General features: G+C 35.8%; 1 protein-coding gene across 6 annotated transcripts in view; it reads left to right on the top strand.

The window, feature by feature from the left end:
* Positions 1 to 13,648, top strand: part of CHM (CHM, Rab escort protein 1) — a 198,287-nt gene that overhangs the window by 38,037 nt on the left and 146,602 nt on the right. Inside the window, exons 1-2 of one of the 6 annotated variants that reach the window (XM_023531191.1) lie at positions 11,585 to 11,644; positions 12,026 to 12,049. The exons of 3 other annotated variants lie outside the window; for them this stretch is intronic. In XM_023531191.1, coding sequence (XP_023386959.1) covers positions 11,598 to 11,644; positions 12,026 to 12,049 — 71 coding nt within the window. In that variant the 5' untranslated portion in view covers positions 11,585 to 11,597. Of the gene's footprint in view, positions 1 to 11,584; positions 11,645 to 11,948; positions 12,050 to 13,648 lie in introns of those variants that run through there. 2 more of the 6 variants (XM_023531193.1, XM_023531190.1) reach the window with 2 other exon arrangements.

Raw genomic sequence — 13,648 nt, 5'->3', positions numbered from 1 at the left:
CACTCGTTTATTCAGTTATTTATATCAGTATGGGTTCTTGGATATTTATTTTATTCTGCGGGTTGTAATCTAATTCTACCATTGTTTATTTTGTTGCTCATGTTGTTCCACCTTTGATGATTGTGAATTCTTTTTAGGATGTTCTTATGTCTCTGTGAAATGTCCCATTCTTGTTTGATCACTTTCTTACTTTCCAACACTACAAAATGTTCCAGATTCATCTTGTATTTCCCTCCTCTAGCCCTAGGATCAACCCCTTAAACAGGAGCCCTCTCTCCATGTATTTGCAAATGATATTTAGAAACCAAGTGCTGAGTACCAGGTGTGCTCATTCCACTGCAGTGTTATTTCTTCTAGGTTCTCTCAGTAGATGGAGCTAGTTAATATATTTATGTACATTAAGCTCTACATACACATCTATATTTCTGTATTTGTCTACCTGTGCATATGTAAACATTTAAAAATATTATCTAAAAATGGAATATAATGGAATAAGATGCAAAATTTACCAGATTTTTAAGAGTATGCATGAAATTTTATCATTTTGTCCTTGTAGAGGACTACTGTAAGCCATCTCTGGCATAAGCTTTCTCTTAAGCCATGAAAACTGCTTCGAAGGACACAATGAGAAGTTTTGTATTAGTATATACTTCACCTGCTTTGCGATGTTTGGTACATAGGTGCTCAGTAAATAATTTTTTGGGTAAATGGCTCAATGTAAGAGTGTATGAATGTGAACAAGTCAGGACCTTCTATCATTCCATGATGGTGGTCAGAAAATGTAACTAGGCCTTCTCCCATATGGGAGATTGGAGATAAAGTAAATTAACTCTTGCAATTCATCACCACCGCTGGAACAATAACAGCACATATCCTAGCTTCATCTTGGCATATGAAGAGCCTTCTTTCTGTCACCTAGCAGAGCACCGTCTGTGTGTAGACATTTTTATAAATTCCAGTTGTTGATAATGTAGGGTTTGGGAGAGCTTGCTTTTTGTCTGTTGAAGGATAAGAAAGTTTCCATAGAACATGTTTGGTTTGTTTTTCAGTTTTTCCATTTTTTTTAAAATAATTTTTCAGTCATGGCAAATGAAAGCCGCTCGCTATTACTTTTCTTTAAACTATGTAATATGTTACAGTGAGGATTATACTCCAGACAGTGGTTGGCAAACTATGGTCCATAGGCCAGGTGCTTCTTTTTGTGAATGGAGTTGTATTGAGATACAGTCATGCTCATTCATTTATGTATTGTCTATGTCTGCTTTTGTTATACGGTGGCAAGTTGAGTAGTTGGGATAGAGACCATATCTAAAATATTTACTATCAAGCCCTTTACAGGAAAAGTTTGTTGACTCCTGCCATAGGTAATATTTTTAGCTCATATAAATATATACTTCTTTAACTATTCTGTACAGTAGCCATCTTCTGTATTAAGTGAAGACGGCAAAGATAGGATCAGAGAAGAAATAATGATTTATATTGTAAAATTTATTAAAATCCTGCTTAAGTTTTTTTTATTACAAAATATATGTACACTATATCGTGAAGTCAAAAGTAAGAAAGTATACTGCTGTCATTATTTTATATATGTCATGAACATTAGTTATGACCTTTTTCTATGTCATACTACGTTAGTTAGAATGAAAGAATAAGGGGCTATAATAAAGAGACCCAAAATACAGTGGCTTGAAGAACAGTTACTAAACATAGTTTATGATTAAAACAAATAAGAGTTCACCATTAGTAGGGAGATGACTGCTCCAAGAGGACTCAGGCTCCTTCCTTCTAGTTTCTTTAGCATGTGGCAGGGTATTTCTTGTTTGCATGGTCTAAACTGGGTCACAGGTTTGCCCAGTTTCAGCTTCTAGGAAGGAGGTAGAGTGCGAATAGACCTTTCTCATTTTAAGGCCTGGGCTTGGAACAGCAAATATCACTTCTGCTTATATTCCCTGGAAAAAACTTAGTCATATATCCACAAATAGTTGTATGGAGGCCTGAAACCCATCTCTAGCTTGATGGCCACATATCTATTCCCAGCTGGGGAGGAAGGGGAAATTTTGGTGGACAGGTAGTAGTTTGTGCTGAGGTGCATATGTTTTCTTACAGAAGATGTACTTTTTTATTTTTACTTAACACTTTAACATATGAAAAATATGGTTTTTCAGTTGTAATGGGCTGTATATTGTTTTTTTTTGTTCGGACACACAATTTATATTAACCTGTTCTCTACTGCTCTATTTTAAGGTGTTTCCAGCTTCCTGATATAAACAAAAGGTGGACATCTATATGCATATGGATTTTATTTGTGTATGTCTGGTATTTTGGATAAAAAAAAAGTATTGTCCCAAGTTTTTACCATGTTTGTATATTTGTAAAATGGTCTTAACATTTTTTTCTTTTTCTCTAAACTGTCACAAAGTCAGTTTGATTTATTGAGCTTGTATATCTTCTGTGCCTCGATAAAACTAAATATAATGGTAAGGAATTAGGTAAAATTCACTTTTTTTGCTGGAAGGTTTATGTAGTTAGCCATTAGAAGTGACCTGAACTGATAATTTCATCTTAACAAACTATTGTATTATTTTCTTATTTTGATTAAAGTCTTTCTTACATTAAAACATTAAATATTAAATGAGACAAAAACTATATGAATAACAATAAACAAAAATACACTTTGTTTTATGTATATGTATTACATTCATGACTTCGTGAAGATCAACTTAGCACTTTAATCTTATGCCACTGTTTATAATTATATACCATTTAAGTGATGATGGTAGATGGTTCTGAGGCGGCCTATTAGAAAATACTAAGGACAGTCTCTGTTGATTTGTAAGTACTATCCAAGCATCATCACTATCAACATCAGCTAATCTTATTCAGAATAGTCACTTCATTGCTGTGTTGTCATAAATTTCTGTAAACAGATTTTTAAACTAAAGTTAACTTCTGCCAAATTGTAATTGAAAGAGCTAAATTTTTGTATGCCAGCTATCTGTCTCAATAAATGTAAAATCTGTCGTTCTTTTCAGATAACTACATTTGCTGTAGATATGAATGAGCTGTTGACATGTGAAATTTCAAGAATAGATGTTGTGATTTAGAAAAGCCATTTGCAATTCAAAATGTAGAGATTGGTATTTACTTTAAACTTGAAGTTACTAAAGGGACATGCAACAAGACCAGAAGTTTGTTGTTGAACCCAAGCTACTTTTACCAATAATTGTCTACACAGTCTCAGTCGATCTTTTCTCCTAATCATATAAATCAGTGTTTGGTTTTATTGTTTTTTTTTTTTTTTTCTATCAATCTTCACTTTCTACTATAACTGCTTCAGGCAGAGAGAGAAAATTAAATAAATTGAAAACAATTATGTTACCTCGCTGAATTCATTTAAATTCATTTTTTCTAAGAGTTTTTGAAAAAAAGTACTCAGGTCTGAGGTATTAAAGTCTCATTATATAAAGAATTTAGTGGATTTCTGATGTGGGCCTAAATGAATGTCATAAATATAGCTGTTGATGTTTTAATCTTATAAAATAACCATATTACTATTTCTAAAGTTGAAAACATTATGCTTTTAAATAATTTGACCAAAGAAGCATGTAAATCTAAACAGTATTATCTTGTGTGGGGTTATGAACTGATGTCACTAGTCCATGTCTATCAGTTTCTGGTCTAGATTTCTCTTTGGTCAGCCAAATGAATCTTTTTTTCAGATTTAGAAATTTTAATTCTCTTCTCTCAGCATTACAAAAAAAATTAGACCAAAAATTAGTAAAGCTATAAAACATTTTTTCTTTGAAAACATCATTTTATTTATTTATTTACTTATCTATTTTTATTAAAATTGTTGGGGTAACATTGGTTAATAAAATCAATTAGGTATCAAGTGTACAATTCAATAATATGTCATATGTATGTATATCACATTGCATGTTCACCACCCAAAGTTAAATTTCCTTCTGCAACCAAATATTTGACCCCCTTTACCTCTGTCTACTTGTCCCCTCCCCGCCTTCCCTCTGGTAACCACTGATCCACTGTCCATGAATCTCTTATTGTTTGTCATATTTGTTTGTTACTTTCAGTTTTATATGCCCCATGAGTGAAATCATACGGTTCTCAACTTTTTCTGTCTGACCTACTTCGCTTAGCATGATAATCTCAAGATCTATCCATGTTGTTGCAAATAGCAGTATTTCATCTTATGGCTGAGTAATATTTCGTTGTATATATGTACTACATTTTCTTTATCCAATCTGTCAATGGATACTTGGATTGTTTTCATGTCTTGGCCACTGTGAACAATGCTGCTGTGAACATTGGGGTGCATAAATGTGGATAAAAGTGGATGAATGTTTTCACATTTTTTGGGTAAATTCCCAGAAGAGGGATTGCTGGGTCATGTGGTAATTCTATTCTTAGCTTTTTGAGTAACCTCCATATTGTTTTCCGTAGTGGCTGTACCAATTTACATTCCCACCAGCAGTGTATGAGGGCCTAATTTCCCAAATATGTAAAGAACTCATACAACTCAACAATTAAAAAAAAAAATTCCAATTAAAAAATGGGCAGAGGACCTGAGCAGACACTTCTCCCAAGAAGATATACAGATGACCAGCAGACATGAAAAGATGCTCAACTTCACTAGCTATCAGGGAAATGCAAATCCAAACCACAATGAGATACCACCTCACACCTGTTAAAATGGCTGTCTTCAACAGGACAAATAATAACAAGTATTGGAGAGGTTGTGGGGAAAAAAGGAACCCTCATATAATGCTGGTAATTTTTTTTTTTTTTTTTTAGTTAGGAAGTATATCTAGGAATCTTTTTAAGAATTGTGATATAGAGAAGTAAACAATTATTTTGTCTCTGGGGGTTATTTTTTTTGTGTGTGTGTATGTGTAATAAAAAATCTTTTTTTCTCTAATATATACATAAGCTTGTCATTAAAGTTCAAGCAATGCATATGTCTATATACTACATAGACATATACATATATACATTAAAATATGCATATCATTCGTTCCACATACTACTCCCACACAAGTACTGTTAATATGGTATAGTCTATCTGGAGGACTTAAAGATAGTTCATGAGAGAAGGATAAATGTATGAGTGAAAGGATAAAAAGAATTGGTGAGGCGAAAATATGCCCTTAATATTGTATCATCATCACATCTATGTATTTGTTCATTTCACATTTAAGAATATTATTTAGTAATATGATGTTGTGGTACTACTGATGGAAGAACAATGAGAACCTAAGGTTTTTGTGGTTTTTTTTTTGCAGATAAATAGCTGATCAAAATGAAATGAGATCATGTAGAATTGTATTGGGAAAATTCATCTCATTATATTTCTTGAGAGCTGTAAAGCTATGACTGACCATTTTGTTTTTTTTCTCAGATATTGAAATAGGCAATTAGTTGCTCGTATTTACATTGTATAATTCCATGAGTTTTTTCCATTGTAGTTGGCATGCAGTAATATATTCATTTCAGTTGTACAGCATAGTGATTTGAGATCTGTATAACTCACAAAGTGATCACCCCACTAAATCTAGTACTCCTCTTCCCGCTTACATGTTTATTACAACATTATTAACTATTTTCCTATACTACACATTATATCTCCATGTCCACTTTGTAACTATCAATTTGTACTTCTTAATCCCTTTGCCCTTTTTCATTATCCCCCCCAAACCCTCTTCCATCTAGCAGTCCTCAAAATATTCTATCTATGAGCTTATTTCCTTTTTTGTTGTTTATATTTGTTCTTTAGATTCCACATGTATGTGAAATCATGCGATATTTGTCTTTATCTGACTTATTTCATTCGGCAAAATGCCCTCTAGGGCCATCAAAGCAATATCTTTTTCCATACCCTTCCTTTTAGTCTGTGTGTATCTTTTAATCTGAAATGACTCTCTTGTAGGCAGCATATGTAGGGGTCTTATTTTCTTATCTATTCAGCCACTCTACCTTTTGGTTGGAGCACTTAATTCTTTTCCATTTGAGGTACTTGTTGATAGAGATGTAGTTATTATCATTCTTTATTGATGTTTTTGGTACATGTTTTTTTCTTAAAGAAGTCCCCCAACATTTCTGTAATACTGACTTGGCGGTGAACTCCTTTAACGTTTTCTTGCCTGGGAAGCTCTTTATCTGTCTTTCGACTCTGAATGATAGCTTTGCTAGATAAAGTAATTTGTAGATCCTGGGTTTTCATCATGTTGAATATTTTGTGCCAAGTCCTTCTGTCCTCCATAGTTTCTTTTGAGAATTCAGCTGCTAGTCTTATGGATGCTCCGTTATAGTTAATTCACTGCTTTTCTCTTGTGGCTTTTAAGATTCTTTCTTTGTATTTAACCTTTGGCATTTTAATTATGATGTGTCTTGGTGTGGGCCTTTGGGCTCATCTTTTTGGGGACTCTGAGCTTTCTGGGGTTGCATGTCTATTTATTTCCCCAAGTGAGGGAAGTTTTCCATCATTATTTCTTCAAATAACTCTTCAACTTCTTGTTTTCCTTCAAGTACCCCTATGACACAGATATTTTTACATTTAATTTTGTCCCATAGGCGCCTTAAATTTTATTATAATCTTGGCTTCTTTTTTCTTGCCATTCTGATTGGGTGTCCTTGGCTTCCCCATCCTCTGTATCAGTAGTTCGAGCCTCTTCTTTATCCATTGTTTATTCCCTCTAATATCCTTTTCATCTCAGATAATGTATTCTTCATTTCTGACTGATTCCCTTTTATAATTTACATTTCCATTTTTATGTTTTTTTTTTTTATCTCTTTGTTAAATTTCTCATTGAATTCATCTATACTTCCCATAGTTCATTGAGCATCTTTATAACCAGTGTTTTGAACTCTGCATCTGGTAGATTGCTTGACTCTATTTTTCCTGGAGCTCTGTTCTTTTCTCTCATATGGTTTCTGCTTCTTTGTCTTCCCATTTTGGCTGCCTTTCTGTGTCTGTTTCTATTTACTAAGCAAAACTCCTAAGTCTCCCAGTGTTATTAGCGTGGCTTTGTGTAGTAGGTGTCCAGTGGCACAGTCCCGAGAGGGGTTCAGCTGCAGGCCAAGTTTAGTCCCAGCCTGTTCCCCTTTGGGGTCACCTGTTAAGATTCAGCAAGCAATCCGCAGATGCTGTGCTTATAGTTTCCTCAAAAGGCCATGCCAGAAACCAAGGCCAGCTGCCAAGAGTGTGGGTTTTGGAGCTGCTCAGCAAGGAGCACTGGACTTGCAGAGGACACAACTGAATATGGCTTGGGTAAGGCCATGGGTTGAGGGAGGTGGAGTTTCAGGGAATCTTCTAGGTGGAGCAACCTCTGTTACTCAGTTTTTTGACATCTCATCTATGGCGGTGCTGAGAACGTACACTGGGAGGTGGGGAGAACTCAACAGAGAGATAGTGGATACCACAGGCACCTCTGCTAAGTAGAAAGCCTCACCTCCAGCCCTCACTCCGATATCTCAGACTACCTCCATAAGTCCCTGGTACCCCCCGTGGAGCCGACCCAGCGCTGGTGCTCAGAGCGAGCAAGTCTGTCTCCGTGAAAGTCCAGTTGCTAACAGGGCCCCTTTAAGGGGCATCTTCAGCCGCCAGCTGCAACTGCAGCAGCTTCTGTCCCACTCAGCCACAAGGTACTGGGCAGCCTCATATATTCACCCCCTCCTACCTTTTACCATTGCAGATTGATTATTTCTCTCCCTAGTTGTGGTGCTTCTGTTTCTCTAGATCCCCGGCGACTTTGCTTGCTGTTAGCTCCGTGTTTTTGTTACAACTTTGATTTGGTTGCAAGAGGGATAAACAAAGCCTCCATCATCTACGCCATTTTTTCCCAGAATCCCCTGGCTGATTGATCATCATTTCTCATGGTGCTTTCTGGGCTCACTTTCATCACCATTGACTTGACATTATTTTGAAAAATCCATTTTTCTTTACCATGTTATTGTTCATTATGTTTTGTCACTGAGATGGGAGACACTAAAATTTGTCAAGAATTTTGACTTCTCAAGAAATATATAGATTATAAATAGAAACCAGTAGTAAAACCCAAATGAGATAATGGGCTTTGCTTGTCCCTGAGTATTAAGAGGTGAACAACAAAATAGACCATGAATCCTGCCTTCATGATGACCCTGGACCCTAGGGGTTATTGGCATTAAACATACATAAATTATAAATTATGCTTCTGAAGGAAAAAAGGGCAGTGCTATAAGAGAGTAACCAGGGCATGATTTAGATTTGGTGGTAGGAGGCTGGCATGAATGGGAATGGTTACAATAACCTCTTACTGACTTATAACCATGGATGTGAGACTATGAAGATAGAATTTTGAGAGCTAGCATCATTTTCCTTTTATAGAAGGAGTTACTTGGTTTCTTATTCTAGTTTTGTGTGTCCGTGTGTGTATGTGTGGCTTATTAAAGTTCTTTGCATCTGCAGTATTCTGTCATATCAATTTTATGACATTTTTCTGCCCCCAAAATTAACTCTGCATATGAAAATTTTAGGTCTGATGCCTTGCTTCTGTAATGAAAGGACACAGATACTCTGTGTAGATGTTCAATGATTATTTGCTTCTGAAAAAAGAAACCAGTATTGATTCAACAGCTACTCCTACTGTGAAGTTCTTTTTAGTAGCTTTTAGTTTGTGAAAATTGAGGTCTGCTTATGTTTTAAGGCAAAAATAAAATGGCATGACTCTTTCTCTTATACTGAAATACTCGCACATATGTGACTAAGGTAGCTCAAAGATAAGTATTTGAAAGGTTTTAGATTCAAGACTACCATAAAGGGATAGGGAAATAAAAGAAAATGTAATCTCACTTAGAAATTTTTAATTTTTAACTTCTATTATTTAAATAAAAGAAAACAGTGTTCATCTGTAAGGGTGAGAAAAATGTATATAAAGTATCAAAAAATCAAGTGTTTCCCTCATTTTCTCCTTTCCGTATCCTCCCATATTAAAGACAGATTTCATGATGTCTGTGGCACTAATTTACGCGTGAAAGTAATTTTCATTTGTTTAACCTATTCTAGTATCTAAGAATAGGTTTTTAATAGCTGTATTTAATAGCTGTATGCTATTAAAGACAGCGTGATATGATAATAATGCTATCATTTACTGAATATTTGCTTGGTACTGTATTAGATTCTTTACAAATATTAACTTATTACAATTCTCTAAAAAAAGTGTAATTTCCCTCCTTTTGCAGGTGAGGAAACAAACTTAGAGAATTGAAATAACTTGTCAAGCGTCACATGTCTATTAAGGAGAAGAACCAAGATTTTAAACTCAAGTCTATTTGATTGCAAAGCCTGTGCTCTTTCACTAAGACAGGCTGTAGGGTTGGAAAACAAATACTAGGCTTGATGATCAAGAGACTGGATTCAAGTTGTGACTCTGTCAGTCATTAGTTATGTGACTTGTGTTGTTTTCCTCAACTGTAAAGTGGGTCTAGTGCACAACCTTCCTTGAAGAATCACTGCAAGGGCCCAGTGGGGTACCTGTAAAAAGACGAGGTACTGCTGGCAAGGTCTGACAATAAAATGTAGCAGGTTCACTAAAAGGCTTTTACTTTGGGATCATCAGAAATATGTTCATCCTTTCTTTTGGGGGGCAGTCGGAAAAAAAGTCCTTGGAAACAACTTGAATTTTTATGGTTTTGAAATAGAAATATCATTTTATCTTTAGGTTACTGAAATCTGTATGAAAGGCACTTCATTTGCAAATGACAATTCTTGCATAAGGAGAACTTTTTTTCCCATAGAGCTCAAACAGAGGCTAGATTGATTGAGATAGCTCTTTGCAGAAATCATGATACATCAGCTTCTCTATAGATATTACTAACTTTGACTTGTTTTATTCAGTGGGTTTGAATTAAGATAGCTCGCATGCAACATAGAAAACTACATACAAAGATAATTGAATGTACATACACATTTTTTCACTACATCTTCCCTTTACCCTCCTCCCCTTGACCAACTTCTTTACCATTCACTCTCCTTTGAAAAGAAAATAAAGAGAAATCTTTTTCTCTTATATTTTTCTTTCTCCTTGTTTTGGTTTTGTTTTTACTTTGAAATGGCAACTGTCTGTACCAGCCTCTTGGGGGTTTGAAGAATATCAATCAGCTTCATAGCTGGAAGCAGAGTGATCTTTAAAGCAATAAACTTTAAAGCTTTTTCCTGTCACTCTAGTTTCCTTTTATTTCCATTAATGAAAATGGAGTTTCATTTGCCTTTCCATGACAAAGGAAGGGTTAAATTTTAGGAACTGAGACTACTCTGAAGTAGAGGAATGAGAAAAAGGGAGAGAGAATCAGCAGCCCTCGATCCTTTGATCTGTCACTTCTGTCCTTCCCTCAGCTGTCTCCATTCTTGTATCTCTCTCTCTCTCTTCTTCCTTCTCAGAGTTGTCAGTGAACCTAGCTATATCTGGCTGGCCCTTGACTTTAGTAATTGCCAGTGAAAGGGCACTAGAGACATCTTGGGCATGTTCTCTCTTGTCCATACTTTGAAGGGGAAGGAGGCGAAGCTACTATGTGCTGGGCACTGCTTTAAGTGCTTTCATTCCTATTTTACAGATAAAGGAACAGGCTTTAAAGAGTGGCCATTGTAAGTAAGGTTATTGGCTGAAGTCATACAGCTAGTAAGAGGCACAGCTGAGATTTGTACCCAGGTCCATCTGATCCTAAAGCCTTGATTAATAGCAATGCATCATTCTCCTTAAGTTGCTCCTCATCTAGTCAGAGGAAACATTCCTGCAGTCTGATTACAAGACAATATGACAGCTCTTATTGAAAACATGTGCAGAGCTTTGGAAGCAGAAATCAGTTCTGCTTATATATTGGAGAGCTGAAGACCTCATAAAGATGATTCTGGCTTGACTAGTTCCATCATTAGTATTGTGATGGAATAGCATTAATAAAAGCAGAGAGACGTACAGGCATTTGGCTCACTCAGGCAATATTGAGTGGCTGATGCATTTGATGTATGGCAGAGAAGGCTGATGTCCAGAGATAAGGCTGGAGCATTAAATTGGAACTAAGTTTTGAAGGGTCTTGTAGTGATGCTGAGGATTTTGGACTTGACTCTAGAGGCATTAGTGAGTTATTAAACATCTTTAAGCCAGGGAATGGCATAATGTGATCTGTTGAGACCTGATCACAGTGACAGTAATGTGGAGGTTGGGTTGGAAGGGGGAGAAACTAGAAGCAGGAAAGGCTTTGAGGAGGCTAATGAATAAATGGGATAAGAGATAGGGCCTGAAATAAGGCAGCAGTGGGTAAGGATGGCAAAGATAGAAAGGGTTTGAGAAATTATCTAGACTTGACACGTGAGGAAAGAATGGTGAGTGAGTTCAAGCATTTTTAGCATAGACAGCTGTAAGAATGGTGTTGGTATTTATTGAAATGGGGGAAAATCAAGAGGAGAACCAAGCTGGGGGTGGGGGACAGATAATAAATTTGTCTTTTGGACATATAGAGATTAAAGTTAATCTGGGATATTTAGTGAAGGGAGATGTCAAATAAGCTGATGACTCGTGATTTGTATTTTCAGCCCAGAAATAGCTATGAGTCTGCAGCTCACCAGAGGGGCCCAGTGTGGAGATACCAATTTGTAAGTCATTAGCACAGTAATAATAATTGAGTCGGTTGGAATAGATGAGATAACGAGGAAAAGAATTTAGGGCAACCTTCAGTATATTTACCTATTCATCTATCTAGCTTAGTTGTCTAAAAATGGATTTCAGTGGGTGGACTAGTGTGGAATGACTAATAACTCTAAAAACAGAAGGTCTCTCTCTCTAGTACTAAGGATTGGGAACACAGCTTGGTGGGTACTTCATTCTGGCAAACTGATCTGATTGCCAGAGCAATTTCCTATAGCCTCATGGCATTCTTAAAACCAAGTAAGGCTTTGGGTTTCCTCTGTAACAATGGAATTGCACGTGCATACTCTACCAAAGAGGCTCACCTTGATCTTGGAACGAGGGGAAAGGAACTCAACTTTCTTGTGTTTCAGGTATGTGGAGCTTTTAGTAAATGAGAATTTGTAAAAGGAGTAAGTTCAATATATTTTCTAGCCTGTTCTATTATTTGTCAACCAAGAAGATAGAAAAATGTCATAATTCTTTGTAGTATTCCAACCAAACTTAATTGGAATAATCCTTCTTAATGTGCATGGTATATTGATTGTATTCAATACTAGCTGGGAAACGGATATTAGTAGACATGTCACACTATTATTTTACTACTCCTATCATATAAAGAAAGATATTTGTGCACATAAAATAGGAGATATGCAATAAAATTGGGTGCATTTTAGGTCCTAGAAATGAATAGTCCCTTTAGCTCTGCCATTAGAGTAATTGTAGTTATGAAGTTATGATCTCATTTTCATTATCCAGATGAATTGGAGAAGCAAAACAAAAATTAGAGTTCATTGCCTTTACTAAATCAGATTCCAGGATTCATATTATATGCTTATGTTTATAATTTTAAATATTCCAATCTTGTAGATTATAGGAGACGGTGTTATAAAGGGAAAGAGAATAGGCTTTGGGCCTGATAGGCCCTGGGCTTAAATCCAGGCTTTGCCATATCCTAGCTGAGTAAGTTAAACAAGATACTCAATTTCACAGTGGTTCCCCACCCCCCCAATTTTAAAATGGAGATAATTATAGCACTAATCTCTCAGGATTCTTCTGAAGATTAAGTGAGATAATGAGTGGAAAATGACAAGCTCAACAGACATAATATCCTCTTTTTCTCTTTACCCTTAAAATGAATTAAGCCAGTGTTTCTTAGAATATATTCTATTGAATTCTAATCCATCCAAATGCTTTTTTCAAAAAAAGTATGCTCATTGTTCAACGCAATTTGTTCCCTCTTGGAGAGAATGGACGTTAACATATTTAATGATTCTGAGAGACTCTGCTATATGCTATAAATCATTTTTGGATGGCGATTTAACTTTTTAAACCTAGCATTTTCAAGTTTATTTTGTCATTGTACCTTTTTTTTCCCTTGAAACGTCTATTAATAGTCCATGCTATTGATGGGATACAGTTTGGAAAAGGTGAGTCTAGTAATCAGGTCTGGGTACTATTCAATATCTAACTGTTTGGCTTCATTGAACCACAGCTACCATTATAATATGTGGACACTAAATGATGCTAGCCAACTTAGAAGTTTGAGGTTGCTTATGTTGTAGACAGGTTCAGGAGAACTGAGCTTCAATTAGTTCTGCCATTCTTCCATTGTTATGGAAGAATCCATGAAAAAATAGTTGTGAAAACAATTTTGAAAATTAAAAATCCTACCAGTGGAAGGTGGTATTACAACTATACTAGGAAAATTGTAGGACAGTGAATAATAGAATAGGGGAGTCTAGAGATTGAGCTATGCAGCTTTCCATTCCATTTTCCATTTCCATTGAACACACTTGGACCCCATCAGCTACCTGCCCCAAACGTTTTCAACTCTTGGACTTCTTAATAATTAAAATGATTCCCAGATGAAAGTGCCTGAATGTCAGTAGCTCTCTATCTTTTGTCAGTGTTCTTGTACTTGCTTACAGAACCCATTTCCCAGTACAGGATGTAGTTTAGCATCATGTAGC

Source organism: Pteropus vampyrus, unplaced genomic scaffold (genome assembly GCF_000151845.1).
Source record: "Pteropus vampyrus isolate Shadow unplaced genomic scaffold, Pvam_2.0 Scaffold63, whole genome shotgun sequence".
NCBI lineage: Eukaryota > Metazoa > Chordata > Mammalia > Chiroptera > Pteropodidae > Pteropus > Pteropus vampyrus.
The sequence above is the reverse complement of the archived record's forward strand: the minus strand, read 5'-3'. Positions and strand labels throughout refer to the sequence as shown.